The 19,115-nt window shown below is 36.3% G+C and overlaps 1 protein-coding gene across 1 annotated transcript; it reads left to right on the forward strand.

Annotated features, from left to right (window-relative positions):
- Nucleotides 1-9,045: 9,045 nt before the first annotated feature.
- On the forward strand, nucleotides 9,046-17,473 carry LOC129924317 (uncharacterized). Its single transcript, XM_056018579.1, has 6 exons — nucleotides 9,046-9,137; nucleotides 10,520-10,677; nucleotides 13,311-13,441; nucleotides 13,673-13,820; nucleotides 15,881-15,996; nucleotides 17,312-17,473. The coding sequence occupies exons 1-6, from the start codon at nucleotides 9,071-9,073 to the stop codon at nucleotides 17,370-17,372; spliced, it is 681 nt and encodes a 226-aa protein (XP_055874554.1). The 5' UTR covers nucleotides 9,046-9,070; the 3' UTR covers nucleotides 17,373-17,473.
- Nucleotides 17,474-19,115: the final 1,642 nt, after the last annotated feature.

The raw sequence follows: 19,115 nt of genomic DNA on the forward strand, positions 1-19,115 counted from the left end.
AATGAGCAAATACAGTTTAGTGAAGAAGCAATTCTTGAGAGTCTGAGTGTGCAGGATTTCTTATTCTTAGTGCCCTGCGAAAAGAACAAAAATTATTTCCAATTCGGTGCTGCTTTTTTTGAGACGGACAATACAATCTTCAACGGACTTCCGGTATCTTCGCACGTAGGCGTCATTCATTCAAGAGTTTAATAAATTGATTTTCAGCAACATTTTACGAATGTCTTCTTGATCTAAATGGCTATCATTGGAATGTTATAAAGTCTAGTTGTGTAATCATACATTAGTCTTTTTTTTTAAAAGCATTTTCAAAGATTGTTGTTCTTGTTAACTCTTTCTCTCCGTGATTATTTACCACATTCTGGTGGAATCAACGCTGGTATCGTCAGTTAGGTGAGAGAAAGAGTTAACAGGTCTTTACTAACAATAATACCTTTGTGTGTTTAATAAATGTTGTTATTCAACTTCAATGCTTGTAGTATGCTCAGTGCGTTATGGTTCAATCACTGTTATAGACAAATAGGAAAGGCTATCTGGGAGAAGGTTTCTGTGCTGCCTTTAAAAAAAATACATAAATGAGAAGTTAGGTGCTGAAAAAAACGATTTTTTTTCATTATTATAGCTTTTATATAGCGCTACTTTCATGCTTATAGCATGCTCAGAGCGCTTTGGTCTAATCTCATTTGTGGACCGGTGGGGGGGGGGGGAGGGGGTATCTAGGAGTTGGTTTTCCGTGCTGCCTTTAGGCGCTCAGTAAACGCAACTCTGCCCGAGTCCGGTGTCGAACCTCGAGCCCCCTTCTAGGTAGCCAAGACAAGCCAAGTTCAAGCGCACTTAGCCTCTCGACCACGCTTCCCATGAATGATACATACCAGGGGCGGACTGGCTATATGGGCATTCGGGCTAATGCCCGGTGGGCCGGTACCCAAATGGACCGGTAGGGCCACCGAAATGGCCACATCGATGCCACAATGGCACATTGTTAAAGGTTTTATAGTATTCTCTTATAAAAACGCCTTCTGAGCGTCGTGTTTAAAAGCAAATCTTTCACAGACTACAGTCAAATTCTATTTCAATTTAACACATTTTCCGAAATAACCTTCATTCGTAGTCAGTAGGCTTCATCCTCTTAGGGCCTACATACTTAGCGCTTAAGAAGCAACATAACAAAAGAAATAGTGAGAGCCCAAACTTTTTCAACTTTTTTTTCTGTGGGGACGTGATTTTCTACACTTTGTGCGGGTGTTTCTTTGGGCCGGATGGAACTACGTGGCGGGCCGGATCTAGCCCGCGGGCCGTAATTTGGGCATCATTGCTCTAGGCCATCGGAAAGGGTCGAAACACAATCCAGTTGTAATGAGTCAATAATCTCGGTAAAAGAAATACTTTTACAATATTCCAAATCAAATTCCCATATAGTGATTTACAAACACACAAAAAAAACAAAAAACAATCCTCAATCTCTAAATCGAAAAAATCAAAACTAATGCTCCTAAACACAGTAACACACTCACTGAGGTCATTTACGGCCTCCAGCATAAAAAAAAGGGGGGAATGATAAAATGAAATATATATATATATATATCCACGCATTAAATACGACAAAAAATTCAAACATTGATGAATTGTTTGAGGTCAGCGTGGAAGAAAAATAATCACCTCTCTAGTTTACACACTACGGCATTGACTCACGAATACTATCAGATCAGTATTAGGTGAGTCTAACTCTGAAGTCTTAAGAAAAATCGAAGGTTACAAATGGCCTTGAGTTATGTGATGCAAGCAAAGACCTAAAAAAGAGAAAGAAAGCTCAACCCTTGCTGGTAGAAGAATACAGTTCAAGTAACAAAGATATATACATGTACGTGGAGTCGGCAAAAAGATAAATGTATCAATGACCAGTACACTATAATCGATAGTAATTATAGTCCATATAGCAGAACTTCTTCTTTTCTTCTTGAAACTGTCAGGTAGAGTTGAGCCTTCAGCTCTTGGAACTCTAAGCCAGCAAAAGTGAACAAAAGCTCCCTCTCACCGGCCTGAATGAGAACAGTGTACACTGTTCTGTCTGGCGGGTGGGTCAGACTCGCGGCAAGAGACCGCGTGCACCGGGACCCCTGCCATTTTCCTTTTCTATACCAGGCTAACCGTGCAGGACACGCCATTTATGTAACGGCCCCTTATCTTATCTTATATAATACAGACGTTACTTCAAAAAAGAAGATGATTACGTCCTACGCGTCATGCATTTAGTCATGCATATTAACCAATGACTTAAATTCTGCCAAGTCACTGGTTTTCCTGGCTAGCTCAGGCAACCCATTCCATACTCTAATAGCACTAGGGAAGAAGGAGCACTTGTACAAATTTGTCCTAGCATATGGGACGAGGAATGTGCCTTTATCTTTGTGTCTTTCAGAGTATTTTATTAAATTTTGTTTTTGTATTTGAAGATTATGGTTCAGTGTTTTATGTATTATTGCTACTTTACTTTTGAGCCTTCTGTCCTGAAGGCTTTCTAAATTTAGTGATTTTACTAAAGGTGTTACTCTAGTCAAATGTGAATATTCGTTTGTTATGAATCGCACTGCTCTATTTTGTGTCTGTTCTAGTTTCTTAATGTTTTCTTGAGTTGAGGGGTCCCAAACAGAGGATGCATATTCTATTATTGGCCTAACCAAGGTTAAATAACATTTTAGTTTTATGTTCTTATTTGATTTATAGAAATTTCTTTTAATAAATCCTAATGCTTTGTTTGATTTTTTTGTAGTTTCATCAATATGTGGATTCCATGACAGTTTTTCATTTATTATAACACCTAGGTATTTTGCGTTTTTAGTCTGTGTTACTGGTTTGCCATGAATAAGATAAGTGGAATTAATTTGTTTTAGTTTTTTTGTTACTCTTAACAACTGACATTTTTCTGGGTGGAAAGACATGCTCCAATTTGATTCCCATTTTTGTAATTCATCTAATTCTCTTTGTAAAATTTCTGTATCTTGTGTTGTTTTTATTGTTCTATATATTATGCAATCGTCTGCAAATAATCTGACTTTTGTTCCTGAAGTAATGCAATTTGGTAAATCATTTATGTAAATTAAAAATAGTAGTGGACCCAAGACTGTTCCTTGAGGTACACCTGAGTTTACTGTTATCGGTGTTGATTTAGAGCCATTTATTATTACAGTTTGTTCTCTCCCTATCAGAAAGTCTTTAATCCACTGATGCAGTGGACCATTAATGCCGAAATATTTTAATTTTTTAAGCAAACTATGGTGGTGAACTTTGTCAAAAGCCTTAGAAAAATCTAGTAAGATAGCATCTATTTGTTCACTATTATCTAAACCTTTTGAAAAATCATCAATTAGTCCTATTAGTTGTGTTTCACATGATCTATATTTCCTAAAGCCATGTTGGTATGGTGTGAGGACATTATGTTTGTCTAAGTGGTTTATGATGTTGCTACATATTATGTGTTCTAGGATTTTACATGTAATGCTGGTAAGTGATACTGGTCTGTAGTTTCCTGGGTCAGATTTTTCTCCTTTTTTAAATAGGGGGGTGACATTAGCTTCTTTCCAGTCCTTTGGTACTCTGCCCTGGTTAAGTGAAGCCTGAAAGAGTATTTTGAACACTGGGGCTAGCTCATTACTTAGTTCTTTGAGTAATCTAGCTGGAATACCATCAGGTCCAGAAGCTTTATTTGGTTTGGTGTTGGCTAATAGTTTTTGAATTCCATTTTCTTGTACTACTATATCTTCTATGTTGTCTACTTGGTTCAAATTCAGTAATATGTCTTTGTCTCCTGGGGCTGAGAATGCTGATGCAAAGTATTTGTTTAGAATGTTTGCTTTAGTTTCATTATCATTATGTATTATGTTATGTTCATCTTTTAATGGCGCTAGGCCTGATGTTTCCATTTTCTTAGACTTAATGTATGACCATAGGTTTTTGTTGTTGTCTTTAGATATTACATTGTTTATGTATTCACTCTGCAGCTGTCTGCTTACTTTTTGGGTTAAGTGTTTAATTTTTATATACTTTTGTAAACTCTTTCTGCATTAGTTTCTTTAAATTTTCTATATAGGTTTTCCTTCTGTTTACAAAGCTTCTTTAGTCTATTATTAAACCAGCATTTATTTATTTTGTTTGATGTGTATTTAGTTGGTATTTGATTTTCTATAATGCTTTTAAGATGGTTTTTAATGAAATTCCAGAGATCATCGACTGGTTGGTTAATGTCTTTTTCTAATAAGAATGTTTGTTGAAAGTTTAATGCAGCTTGGTGTAGTTGTGTTAGGTTACATTTATTCCAGAGTAAGATTTTTCTTTTGGGTTTTGTATTGGCTACTGCTTTTATCTGACTGTGTATTTTTATGATCTCATGGTCTGATAGACCAGGGATAATATCATAATCAACTACTAATCCAGGTCTGTTGGTTAAGAAGAGATCTAATATGTTGTTTAATCTAGTTGGCTTTTTAATGATTTGATCTAAACTTAGGTTGTGTAAAGTTTCTATGAAAAGCTCATTTATGTCCTTAAGGTTTTGGTGTTTATCTATGGTTAGTGTTTTCCAATTTATATCAGGTAGGTTGAAATCACCCATAATCCAAAAAACTGCATTTTTATTTGTCTCTTTAAGTGTCGTAATCTGATTACATAGTTCCTGCATGTATTCTAAACTAGAATTTGGTGGTCTGTAAATGCTGCCTATTATTAGGGATGTTGAGGTGGTATTAATTTTACAAAATGTTGATTCTATATTTTTTGAGTTAGGTAAGGTAATTTCTTCTGCTATAAGAGTGTTTTTTATTGCTAAAAGAACTCCTCCATGGTTATCAGCCCTATCTTTTCTAAAAATTTCATAATTACTATTGAAAATTTCTGCATTATAAATTTCAGGATGTAGCCAAGTTTCTGTTCCTGCAATTATGTCTGGTTTCTCACATTCTAATAGAATTTCTAAGTCTGCTGTTTTGTTCCTAATGCTTTGAAAATTTATTACTAAGGTTTTAAGGTATTTTGGTGTTACTTCTTTAGTAGGTTTGTTTAGTGAGGCTGTTGTATTAATTTTAGTAGATTTAGGTTTAACAGGAGTGGATCTGGCTAGTGGTTGGTGAGTTTGGTTTGGGATGGTGTTTAGGATGTTGTATGGGTTAGAAGTGTCTGCATCAAAGGAATCAAACAGTCCTGATGTAAACTGAGGTAACCCACACGGTACACAGTGCCATGATGCATCTTTATTGCCTAAGGCATAATACACAGGTGTATTCATATGGAGACATGATGCATGGTACCATTCATCGCAGGTGTCACATTGAATGGCTTTCTGTTTCATGGTGCATACTTTTTTGCAGATGTTGCATCTATCTTTAGATCTAGGCCCTGGATTTGACTCTACATCTCCTGCTATTAATATTAACAGTGATAGGTATTTATTTCTGCTGTGTCTGATTGAGAACTTCCATTTGTGATGGGTAATCTTCTTTAGTGTTATGGATGTGTATGTTAGGTTATTTTTTAAGTTGCTTTGATCTAAAGTGTGATGATTGATTATGACTGTTGTTTCTTTTTTAAGTTTAGTGTTGACTAAGGTAGATCTGGTTCTGTGTTCAGCTAGTATGTATTTAGTAATTATTAGGATAAATAGCCAGAGCAATTTCATGATGACTGTTGTTGATTTTAGCTTTTAAAGGGGTCTAGTCTAAATCTAGTTTAAGGTTTACAATGCCTAATTTATGTCTAAATCTAAATTGAAAGCTAATTTACAATGACAATTAAATCAAATGAAATGGTTTATTAAATTAAATTCAAAATTGAGGAACAGCGCCTGGATTGTTACAAGGTGGTGGGAGCTTTTTTACAACTCCGCACAGTGCAATGAGGATGCTCTCGCACCCCCTTAGGCACCCCCACGGAAGTCTTGTTTTACTACCTTTTAGCCTAATCGTTTCCACCCGGGCGCCACTATGAGGCAGGGTAGCATGCCCAGGCCATATGGCAGAACAAATTCGTACACATTTTTCTCTCATGCCGTTAGAGAATGTAACGAACTGCCTGAATCAGACAAGAAGAAAAAACCCCAACAAATTAGCAGAGTTTAAGTCACTGATTAACATGCATGACTAGATTGACAAACGAATTGCATCAGACGTAATTATTTTATCTTTTAATGTTGTAATGTCTGCAGTGTATAATATAAGATAACTCTAGAAAGGCGTACTCAAAGCTTTGCAGAGGATATATCTCATATATATATATATATATATATATATATATATATATATGAGTTAAGAAGTTGTTTTCCTAAAAAATCTGGAACATAATAAGGTCGATGAAGAGTTTTAGCAAGAAAATTAAACGTAGTAAAAGCTAGAAATGCAATATTTTAATTATATGCAATTATTTAGAGTTACAATGTGTCTCATAAAATCTCCGGAACAACCGATTTTCGATAATGTTTTGTTTTTTTTTCGAAAATTAATTTAGATATATATTAGAAGTGCGATTGCTAACAGTCTTTTAGCGTTAGTTGAATTTTCATAAATATTCGGAACAATCTCCCCTTCGTCAAGTGAATTTTTTTTTTCCTATAGGCTACATTCTATGTAAAAATAAATTAATCAATTACGATTTATAGATAATATCATTGGTCAATATTTTTATTGATTCATGTTTTGTAAAGGGCGATAGACAATTGTGCAAACTTTCATCTTGATCCGAGAATTATAATTTTTTACCAGACAGACAGACCGAGCAAGTTCATTATTAGCTTTGGAATGAGTGACAAAGGGAGTTTGTATGTATAGTCGGCGGCCCCTATGGGTCTATTATGCTTGCACAGTAGGTAACATAATACGTCGCAATTAAAGCGTATTGACAGACACTGACCTTCAGTTCACCTTCATGCTCAGAATTTGTTGGGGAATAATTTTTTTTATTCCTTTCCCCCTCCCCCTTTCTCTTTAGATAAAATACAGACGTTACTTCAAAAAAAGAAGTTTTTTTTCGTCCAACGCGTCATGCATCCAGTCATGCATGCTAACCAATGACTTCAATTCTGCCAAGTCATTGGTTTTCTCAGGCAACCCATTCCATGCTCTAATATCGCTAGGGAAGAAAGAGCATTTGTACAGATTTGTCCTAGCGTATGGAACGAGGAATGTGCCTTTATACAAAAAGCAGCCATCTTGACAAGCTCGCTAACCCTAACCATCAGAGCTGAGTGGATTCAGAGGCGCCCGAAGATCCCGAAATTAAAAATTCTCAGTCTTCACCAGGACCCAGGTTCGGAAGCCAAGCGCTTTACCGCCCAGCCACCGCGCCTCCATTTTCCCATAATGATAACAGCTAATTATAAATACTATATATCCTATACAACCAATATTATGAAAACCAGTTACTGTCTTCTCTCACAAAAATAACTAAAAAAAAAAAAAGTTCTGTACTCTTTTCTTCACTCACAAAAGAACACTCTGAACATTATAATTTACAACTTTAAAAAAAAAAAAAACACTATGACTATGCCTCCCACTCAGATGTCCCCCCCCCCACACACTTTCTCCTCCAAAGGGATCAGGAGACATAGACTGATAGATTGTTTTCCAACTTTTAAATGTCTGTCACAAGATGATTGATAAAGCTTTTTACAAGAGAAGGAATATGCAAAGTACTTGGCATTCAAGGAAAACCATCAACTAACATATCATTTATGGGCGAAGGAATTAATTGATAGGTAATAGAAAAAAAAGCAGTTAAAAAATAAGAAAACTGACAAGTTATTAAAGCTATTTTCTTTCGGCGTGACATTCAAGCTTGGATCACACTGTGGGGTTACTCCAGAAAAAGATTTAGTTGTTTTAAAGCGTTCACTAACATGAAAAATCAAACATACTTTCTTGGCATAACGAACAGGATGCACTCTCTTTCATATATGACAGTTTGTCAAAATTGAAAAGATCAGCGGTTGTTAAATTTGTTTAGCTCGGCGAACCCTGGCAAATCGTCATTGGATCCAAAAGGGGGGTCGCGAGCCACAGGTTGACAATCCCTAAGATAGATTGTTTAATGACTTAGTATTACTCAAATATGTAAAAATATCCAACGGAAATATGGAAGATTTACTTACGACCTCGGTGAGATTCGATAAACTCTGGACTGTAAAACAATGTCGAAGTGTCCCATGCTTTTAAGAAAGCGCTTTATTAGGGTATAAGTGGTTGTTAAAGTTGTTAGTCGCTTCACTTTCGAACCGATGGATATCAAGTTCGAATCCCACTGAAGAGCATTATTTTTCCACTATGGCAATTTAAGCAGGTCCCTGAATCCACACAACTCAGATGGGCACCTGAGAATTTTACTATTCAGTATATATGTGGGATTAAGTTTCCAAAGGACAATACATTAGGCAAACAATACGCCATTGTTCCTCGTAAACTAAGACTCCAACCTATGAATCAAATTAAAAAAAAAAAAGTTACGGTTTTTAGGTGTATGTCTTGTTCTCCACACTGGCAGACCACATCACTAACATTTTATATAATAACTCATGTTAATTTGTTAATACTTCTTAATGAGAAGGGTATCGTGTGGCCAGCCCAACGACCAACCGACTTTTGCTTTCCTAAAACTAAAACCAAGCGCTTAACTAATCAGCCACCACATAATTGATCATTTACTTTGTTCTATACTCATTAGCATAAATATATCACGCGATGGTCACACTTTTCGATTGGGAACATCACGTGACTGCAATACAGTTTTATTAATTAACATAATGTCCACCCGCCCTCTCCCCAGACTATTTTGAAACTATTTTCTTGTGTACGTTTAATTTCCACTAGTCAGCAAACTTTGGTGTACAAGGTGTCAAGATAGCGATCTAACTACCTATAAACAATGTGCTAGTATTGACTATAGATCCAAATGCGGGAGCGTCAACAGAGAACAAAGCTAAAACATTCAAGACAGAACAACTGGGATGAAGCACTGGCCTATATAAGAACACTTCTGGACCCGCTGAGACCAGTTTCTTACTGAGGAGAGCGAGCAGACGTGAACCAAAAAAATGAACAGCCTCAAACTGTCTCTGTTTCTCATCTTGTCGTGCAGTTTTGCGACATTTGCAGAAAAAGGTAACGCCGCATATGCTACCTTTCTAATAGTATTATATGTAGCTTGGTTAAAAATATATACAACTGTATGTAGCTATTTATAGAATTGTTCACAGTGAAAGGGGCGCTAATAACATCTCAGTAAGAGGGGAGCTAATTACATATCAGTGAGAGGGGAGCTAATTACATGTCAGTGAGAGGGGAGCTAATTACATGTCAGTGAGAGGGGAACTAATTACATCTCAGTGAGAGGGGAGCTAATTACATCTCAGTAAGAGGGGAGCTAATTACATCTCAGTAAGAGGGGAACTAATTACATGTCAGTGAGAGGGGAGCTAATTACATGTCAGTGAGAGGGGAACTAATAACATCTCAGTAAGAGGGGAACTAATTACATCTCAGTAAGAGGGGAACTAATTACATCTCAGTAAGAGGGGAACTAATTACATGTCAGTGAGAGGGGAACTAATAACATCTCAGTAAGAGGGGAACTAATTACATCTCAGTAAGAGGGGAACTAATTACATCTCAGTAAGAGGGGAGCTAATTACATGTCAGTGAGAGGGGAGCTAATTACATCTTTGTCATGAGCGCTAGTGAACAAAATAGAACGAAATTCCATAAAAATGTCTCTAGTAAATCCAAACTGAGATTTTCAATTTCGGGATTCTTAGAAACGAAAACGCGGTTGATCATTTTGTTGCCATATGGTAAATTCATCATCTGTTGGCCATTCACAGTACTAAATTAAAGATATTCATTTAGAAAAAATAATGACACAATAATACATTGTTATGCTTCGAAAATCTACAAAGTCACATTCTTTACTTATGTTAATGTTCTTGCATATCCACAGCCAGTAAGGATAGGTCATGACAAATAGGTCGTTGTTTTTAGACACGATTCCTAATTTCATTCCAAAACCGACATATCTCCCCTGTCCAGATCCTTCATGAAGTGTTCCCCAAACTGTGTTCCTTGGAACCCTAGTGAGGCTTAAATAGGTGTTCCACCAACTACTGGAATAATTAATCACGTTAATTAATCTTTCTAAAAAAAAATAAGCTAAGTGTTCCCTTAAATTCTCAGAAGTGTTCCGTTAAGGAAAAAGATTTGCGAAACACTGGTCCAAGGCATTCTCAGAGAATCTTATTTTGGGCAGTAGGTAGTCATCTTATACTGGTTTGGGCAATAGATGGACCATCTCTATTAATAATGGCAACATATAGTCTATCTCTACTATTTGGGGTTATATTACTCATTATAGGCCTCTATATTTCTTTAAAAAATTTTATCACGACTGATGTACCATATTAAAAGAGGGTAGTTACCAAAAGAATAATGCATTAACCGCAACCTAAACTGTACATAACAGCTTTCAAGACGCAGCCATTTGTCCACAGTACTGTCCGAGAATCTCTACACCTTCTTCAGCATCTTCAACGGCTACTACAGCAACAAAGTTCAGAGAGTTGTGGATGAACTAGATGCTGAGGTTGAAGATGAACACGATGGTATCAGCGTCATCTGGAGACCCGTGGAAATAGCAGCTTTCCCGGATGTAAGTTTTTACACATTTGTTGTATATATAGATTTTCTGTTATACGGGCACAGGAAACAAATGATCCAGTCACATGTAATGATAACAGATATCTTTCTGTAGCATTTTAAGATAAGATAAGAAAATATAAGATAAGATATGATATGATAAGATAAGACAAGATAATCTATACTGGTCCTGACAAATGGAAATTCGGTTTGAATACAATTGACCACCTCAGTGTAACTACTGTAACAATAACAATATAGATACAAATACGAACACCATTCACGCACAAAACACATACACACTCACAACCAGCGCTTTATGAATTAGACTTCTATGTACTTCTCGGTGACGGCAGATGACCTTGTAACACTCTGACCGAAAGTGGGATGAAGGAGTTTTTCAATCTTTCTATTTTAGTCTAATGGAAAGGAGACGACCACTTTGTCCAGATCTGATGTAACAGTGGTTTAATAGATGCAGGATCGTGTGTGTTTTGGAAAGGCATCTTTCATGAAGAAGTTACTCAAGAGATGGTAGCTGTGTTTATCGTGTGACTAAAGAGGCTAATCCTTGATACAAAACTGCGGTCAAAGTTACGATATCTGCAATCACCAGGGGCAGTTGTACTTTCACCCTTCTTTCTACTTCTGGTGTGTACGCCATCTGCAGTCCAGGATCCTTCCGTGATGCTTGCTCTTCATCTGGGTCTATCCAGTGCCTCTTTCTCCCAACTGTTGGTGTCGATTCTATAGAGCTTCATGTCACGCTTGCATGCATCAGTATACCTTAAAAGTGGACAACCTCCAGCTCTCCTGCCTTCTATTAGATCATGTGACATAATAGGGAACAAACTGTTTTTTTAGTAATTTTGATTATAGGAGTGATTCCCCTTACATAGTTTATAAAAGGGCATGTAGACCGTGATTAGTTTCCATTTGCTCTTGAGTTACCAGCTTGACCACTGGACCTGTGTTGTAAATTGTAATTTTTTCTGTTAGTGGTCGTGTGTCTTGGGGTAGTCGGGAGAAGTGCGCCCTGCTCTGGAGATCTTTGGTCTAAGTATATCTTTAGTCATTATTGTATTTTATATAATGTATTAATTAGTAGATATAGCCTCAAATGATTTCCATGCAGTATATTCTACCCTGATGTTCTGCATCTTGGGGTACTCCCAAACGTGACATAGTTTTGATAAATACTAATACAGTAAATTCATCTATGAATTATCTTAGAAGACCTGGTCTCGGACGTAATATTATGTGAAGGAACTAAAGGCGTTCTCAATATGAGCTTATATACAAAAAAATGCTTCCAATAAAGCGAAAGCAGTGAAGTAGCCTAAATGTTCCGAGTTAATATTGCGAATGGCGTAAAATGTTTGTTTGTAAAATGTTTCAAAGTTAAAGATAATTACTTCCTAGTCCAAACCTGCCGCAGGACGACGGGGGATGGGAGCGGGCAGGGTTTGAACCCTGGACCATCGATAAATCCGAACGACAGTCCAGCGCGCAAACCGCACGACCAGGCAGCCATCCGTATATTTTCTTTGGCAGCTGTAAGGCCCATTCACTTTACTTGACCAGACTATAGGAGATGTCGCGATAAACTAAACAAGGTCAAGGACGCTTAATGGAAATTCCCTTTTAAATAAAAATGATTTCAGCTATAATTTTAAATATCTTAAATCGTAGCTGCTAATCATTGCATCAACTCTCCCAGGCAAATTTCAAGTCTTATAGTGAAAGTCTAATGCTCCCTTACATCTCTGGATTCTGCGCTGATAAAAAGTTCACAATTAGCAGCACTTCCTCTATTTTACAGGCCGGATACACCAAAATGTTTGCTTGTCACACTCTTAGTTGACATTGCATGATCTAAAGTTCACGTCATGTTAAGAGTTTAAAAGTCACGTGGAATTCCTGGTGTAGAAAACAGGAAGTAGAATAAATTAAGTTGACTTTGAGTTCAGTCAGTCAAGTCAAGCAGACAAGTCAAGTCAAGTTAGTCAAGTGGTATTCTTTGGACCGAGTGGTCAAGTATATTTTAGTCCGGGATGGACAGTAGCGACTTAGAAAAGTCTGTAGTAATCTCAGTTAGAAAGTAATTTATGGGCAGTTGTTGCCAGTGGTCTTTTTGAGACATGTATTAGTTGATCTATATTTCTGCACAGTGTTACCCGCTGAGATGCGGACGTGATTTGTAACTTAACATATATTGGATACATTTGATACCGCTGTTATGCGGATAGGATTGTTTATTATTTCTTGACTTGTAGCACTAACAAGGAGTGCAGTATTATTATTATTGTGTTGTAGAATAAACTTCATATTTGTCTGCTGAAACGGACTTAGGTCAGTTTATAGTATTTGTCTTGTTACGTGTCAAGAGTACTTCGAATTCTGCAACCTTACACCATTCAACTATCATTTACATTGCTATTTATAGTTTGTTTTTTTCCCGCCATGCATGAAAATGTTCAATACGTCACTTCTGCCATGTTGTTCTCTCACACGATACAACTTTGAAACATTCGATGTTGGTTATTTTTTCAAAGCTGATTTTTTTTTTTAATGATTCGATTCTCCATTATTTTTTTATTATTTTTGAGGTACTAAAATATTTTAATTTCTTTATTTCTCATATAGAATTGGACTTTGTATCTCGAGCAGTCCGTCAATGGGGTTATTAACAGAATGAATATTTTGATTTACTCTGAAGATGAGTTCGGAGTTATTCACGGTCAGGTGTTAAATGTTAAGCAGCCAATTGATTACAAGTAAGTTGATTTATACAGACCATGCTGGAAATATTGATAATATGGGATACATGTTACTCTTTAGCTGCGTCTTATGACATGCGTTTGCAGACTTTCTTCTTATGGGCATGCTCAGTAGAAATTTAGTTAACAAAGTTAAATGTCTATGTATTTTTAATCCATTAATTCTTGATTTTTTACCTGTGATGTTATCCTCCCCCCCCCTTCCCATTGTATTCATGTATCCCTCAGGCCAAAGCAATATGAATATGCAGACCTGACCAATGTCGAGTTGGAGTCTCCGACGCCTCAACCCGAATGTGAAGTTTTGTTTACTTGGCTGGAAAAGAACGTCATTGTGGGAAGTTACCCGGACTGTATTTCGAAGAATAATCGTAGAGTACGTTACAATCTAAATTTTATACATAAAGATGAAGACCTAGTTCAAAATAGTTAATTTATTGTTCATAATAATAAGAAATATTGGTTTGATTAGATGCAAGAAAACGAAACTATTTGTGGGCCAAAAATATTTTTGCATAAATATCTCTTAAAGTGTTAACTATTACATTACATTACCTCTTGCATCTACTATCGTATTTTGATTAAGCAGATTATATTGAATTATCTATTGCCAATTACAACAACGGCAGAAGATATAACATTACATACTGCCAACTACGTTGGAATCTCGCTAGTAAAGCATCATTCCAGCTAACTTAGCAGCTTTTCCATTTTTGTTTATGCAAATTTTCACACAGCCACATAATCATGTTACGTAAAAAGTTCAAAGACATTCTCATTTTTGGTAATTAAACTGCACCAGAATAAACAAAGCCTAATGCAAACTGTTGGAATAATTGATGACTCATCTTTGCCAGTAGAAGTAAATTACAAAACAACAATTTTCTTTAAATAAATTTTGAGTTAGATACCGTATAAAATATATTTCAAACTAAGACAGACAGATAGACAGACAGACATAGTGAGTCGATATATAGCATATGGAAATAGGTTTGTTAGTTTAAAAAAAGCCGTGACCTATTTCTCTTTACATAGTTAATAGGGGACTAATTCAACTTATACCAACACATCAGTCAAGTAGTATTTCTTTCCTTTGTTCGATACCAAACAAAAGAATTAGTTACCAATATTTAATTAACTAATTAGTTGAATTTGTTTATTGATTCTTGTTTTGTCAGGTAAAAGAAATAATCAGCAACTACTCTAGTGTATTAAGCAACGTCTGTATTTTATAAGATATAAATTAAGATAAGATAAAGTTCTATTTAACTTTATATAGCTATGAAGTACTGTGGAAGAAGCGGCCTTAGCGGTGTGCGGGGCCTTGTGCAATGTCTAATCCTTACCCAAAATATCATGATAATAGTTGCTATTGTAGGCCTAATTGCTGCCTACTTGGTATAAAGGAATAGCAAGTCTGGGTTTATGAGAACTGTTTCCATGCAGGGCCGGCCCTAACAATTGCGGGGCCCTATACGAAATGGATTGCACGGGGCCCAGTCTGGGTAGGGATAAACATAATGTCAAAATTAAGATTTTGTATTAAAAAATACATTCGTCTCTACAAATAAATTTTTATTAAATGAAAGCTGACACTGCCGTTTTTTTTTTTATCGTGCGCAGGAATGACACCCGAAAATGACATAGCCTATTTGTCTATTTTTCAAGAGATTTTTATGAATTTTCAGGAGATTTTTAATTTCAGGATATTTCCAGGACTTTTTGGTATATTTTGCAATTACTGGAGATTTCAAGGTACCCCTGGAAATTCAGGATCTAGACTTAGATCTATTTCTAGATCTAGACTTAGATCTAGTTCTAGATCAAGACCTAGACTTAGATCTAGTTCTAGATCAAGACCTAGACTTAGATCTAGTTCTAGATCAAGACCTAGACTTAGATCTTGAATCTATATTTAGATTTATAATTAGGTCTAGATCTAGCTAGATCTAGGTCTAGTTTGTATGACAAATGACAACGGAGATGTTAATTTTTATTTGCGAGGGGAAAGTCTTGTCAAGTCATGTGTACACCAATGTAGCTAGCTCACTACCTAAAGTAATCTAGGTCAAGAATTTTGTGTGTGTGTGTTGCCAATTTATCTAATTTTCTAAGAAGAATAAATCTTTTTGAGTCTCTCTTTATTAGTGTAACATGTTATTAATTTTGAATGTATGAATAAGGTTAATAATAATATTTTAAAAAATATAAGTGTACGTTAAATGAATATATGGACTTGTTGTGGCTGAGGGGTAAAGCACTTGGAACCGGAAGTCCCGTGTTCGAATCCTGGTGAAGACTCTCGATGGACCACTTCGTGGGCCGATTTTGAGTTTGTGTTTCCACACAAACTGTCTTTGTAACCTTGTTTCTATTTCTAGTTAAGGTCGACAATGAAATTAAATTCTTCAACATATGGATTTGTTCTTTTTGCAGACCCCTGCCCCTTACAGCTTTACAGTCACGTGTCAGACATTCACAGCATTCGTCTGCAGTCCTTCAACCTTTGAGATTTTCGCCAGGCTGCCCTATATTTTCTACAAAAAACGAAGGTCAGTAAAATAAAAAAGAATGTTTCCCTTTCAGACCTTGCGATCCTCAGATCTATGTTTCTGTGGCATACTGTTAAAGAGCGTGTCGTGTGGCCAGCACAACGACCAGTCGCCTTTAATTTTTCCCTAATTAATGTCAGGTATCCATCAAATCTGCGTGGATTCAGATGCGCCCAAGGATCCCGAAATTAACTCTTTCTCTCCGTAATTATTTTTCCACGTTTTGAAGTTCATTACTATTTCACTATCCTGTTGTGATTGGGCTTCACTAGCTTTGTTTGTTATCAGAAAATGTTTTATTTGGTATAGAATTAAAGGGAAATGCATGCTCTTTTTATATCATTCAAAGTCGTTTAAAAAATTAAACATTAATTTAACGTAATGAGGTCAAAATCAACGATGGTATCGTCGATTGGGAGAGAAAGAGTAAAACAATCCCAATCTACTCCAGGATTCGCTTTACCGCTCAACCACCGCGCCTTGATAAACGAAGGTAAGTCCACAATTTTAAAAAAAAATTCGATGCTGCATAAAGGCGTTTGTATTGAGTAGAAAAGTAGAATCCTTGAAGGGTTAAAGGGCACGACATGACCTAAATAGTGCAGATATGTCAATGAATTATAATTATAAATGCAAAATAGTAAAGTACACATGTGCACTAATTGATTTAAAGGCTCAAGATCCTGCATTACAAATGTGACCATATTGTCTTTGCAGAGCCTAGTATGAACTTGACAATGTTAAACCTTGACCTTAATTCGTGCCAATGTGACACTATTCTATGGTCAGTTACACTTCTATCTCCTATCTTTACGAATAAGCGTCAATAGCAGTAATACGTCGGTGATTTTGTAGGAGTGATGTCACGTATGGGTCCTTTAGTATTAACTCCCTTTCCGAATTAAAAAAAAAACTAACATATATTCAATTTAAAGTTGTTGACATTTAGTCCCAAACTTTCTTTATGGATAAATGAATTTTAATATTTTAAAATCGATTCAGTGCTGGTTTTGTTGTAACGGAAAATATAATTTTCAACTGAATAGACATTTTTTCCTTATAATTAAAATGACAATTTACATTTCTCAAAACTAGCTTGATTTATTGCAACTATTAAGTCGATTAAGTCCCTTTGCACGAGTTGCATCGAACATCCTACGTCCGACTGCAGAACACCCTCATCGTGAAGACCAAACTAATTTACATATTGACATGTCGGCCATGGAAATATGAAGGAGTAAGAAGACGACAGCAAATTTCTCTAATAAATAAAAAAAATATGTTAAATTTGAAAATGTTAAACTGTTTATTTCAGATATGAACTTCCGGCCCAATGGACCGAGGGAATCAACTTCACAGTTCCTTGTAACTTTTAACTAACAAGCTGCTCAGCTCATTGAAATTACATCACAGCGTCTACCGTTATATTAGGAACCAGTTCTCTGAGAGTAGCTGAATTAAATATTTTTTCTTTTTAAACATTCCAAAGACTTTTATTCTATTTATAATGCTTGGAGCTCGAAAAGAGCAAAATACAATTTGGTGTTGAACCTGTCTTTGTGAGTCTGAGACAGCATGGGTGTACTTACTTAGACCTTTTTTCCTTCCTCACACTTTTTTTGTTTTAGTATTCTAAGACATTCCAAAGAGGAATGTTCCCCTCTGCCCTGAGAAAAGAAAACAAAAGATGGCCAAAGGAACTTGTGGCCTAGTGTTTAGTGAGCAGTGCGGGTCAAAGGTTAGGCTTTAATATTTTTAGTACGTCAAAATGAGGACAAATTTCGTTCACTTTTCTGTTTAGGTTTAGACAGTTGAATACGTCATTACTAACCTGTTACAGTATCATTAAAGAATTCAGGAGAACCATGTATGTAGATATTAGAAATGGAGCTACAAATTATTGATAATCACAATCCTATCTAGCTTCATTTAAAATGTTTATTTAAATCATGATTGCCTACGATTCCTCAAACTCAGACCTCTTACCAGCCTGAATGTGGCCGCGGCGTAAATATTGCATGATGTTGGCTTGTAAACAGAGACATAGAAGAGACAGAGACATAGAAGAGACAGAGACACAGAAGAGACAGAGACACAGAAGAGACAGAGACATAGAAGAGATAGAGACATAGAAGAGATAGAGACAGAGAAGAGACAGAGAAGAGACAGAGACACAGAAGAGATAGAGACACAGAAGAGATAGAGACATAGAAGAGACAGAGACATATAAGAGACAGAGACATATAAGAGACAGAGACATAGAAGAAACAGAGACATAGAAGAAACAGAGACATAGAAGAGACAGAGACATAGAAGAGACAGAGACATAGGAGAGACAGAGACATAGAAGAAACAGAGACATAGAAGAAACAGACACATAGAAGAGACAGAGACATAGATGAGACAGAGATATATAACAGACAGAGACATAGAAGAAATAGACACATAGAAGAAACAGACACATAGAAGAAACAGAGACACAGAAGAAACAGACACATAGAATAGACAGAGACATAGAAGAAACAGACACATAGAAGAAACAGAGACATAGAAGAAACAGACACATAGAAGAAACAGACACATAGAAGAGACAGAGACATAGAAGAAACAGACACATAGAAGAAACAGAGACACAGAAGAAACAGACACATAGAAGAGACAGAGACACAGAAGAGACAGAGACACAGAAGAGACAGAGACACAGAAGAGACAGAGACACAGAAGAGACAGAGACACAGAAGAGACAGAGACATAGAAGAGACAGAGACACAGAAGAGACAGAGACACAGAAGAGACAGAGACATATAAGAGACAGAGACATAGAAGAAACAGAGACATAGAAGAAACAGAGACATAGAAGAGACAGACACTTAGAAGAGACAGACACATAGAAGAGACAGACACATAGAAGAGACAGAGACAAAGAAGAGACAGAGACACAGAAGAGACAGAGACACAGAAGAGACAGAGACACAGAAGAGACAGAGACACAGAAGAGACAGACACACAGAAGAGACAGAGACATAGAAGAGGCAGAGACATAGAAGAGACAGAGACATAGAAGAGACAGAGACATAGAAGAGACAGAGACACAGAAGAGACAGAGACACAGAAGAGAC

This window comes from Biomphalaria glabrata, chromosome 1, assembly GCF_947242115.1.
Source record: "Biomphalaria glabrata chromosome 1, xgBioGlab47.1, whole genome shotgun sequence".
NCBI classification, from domain to species: domain Eukaryota; kingdom Metazoa; phylum Mollusca; class Gastropoda; family Planorbidae; genus Biomphalaria; species Biomphalaria glabrata.

Coding starts and splice junctions, on each gene's coding strand:
- LOC129924317 (XM_056018579.1), top strand. CDS start 9,071: ATGAACAGCCTCAAACTGTCTCTGTTTCTCATCTTGTCGTGCAGTTTT. Junction 13,442..13,672: donor AAGCAGCCAATTGATTACAA/GTAAGTTGATTT, acceptor TGTATCCCTCAG/GCCAAAGCAATATGAATATG. Junction 13,821..15,880: donor TTTCGAAGAATAATCGTAGA/GTACGTTACAAT, acceptor TTCTTTTTGCAG/ACCCCTGCCCCTTACAGCTT.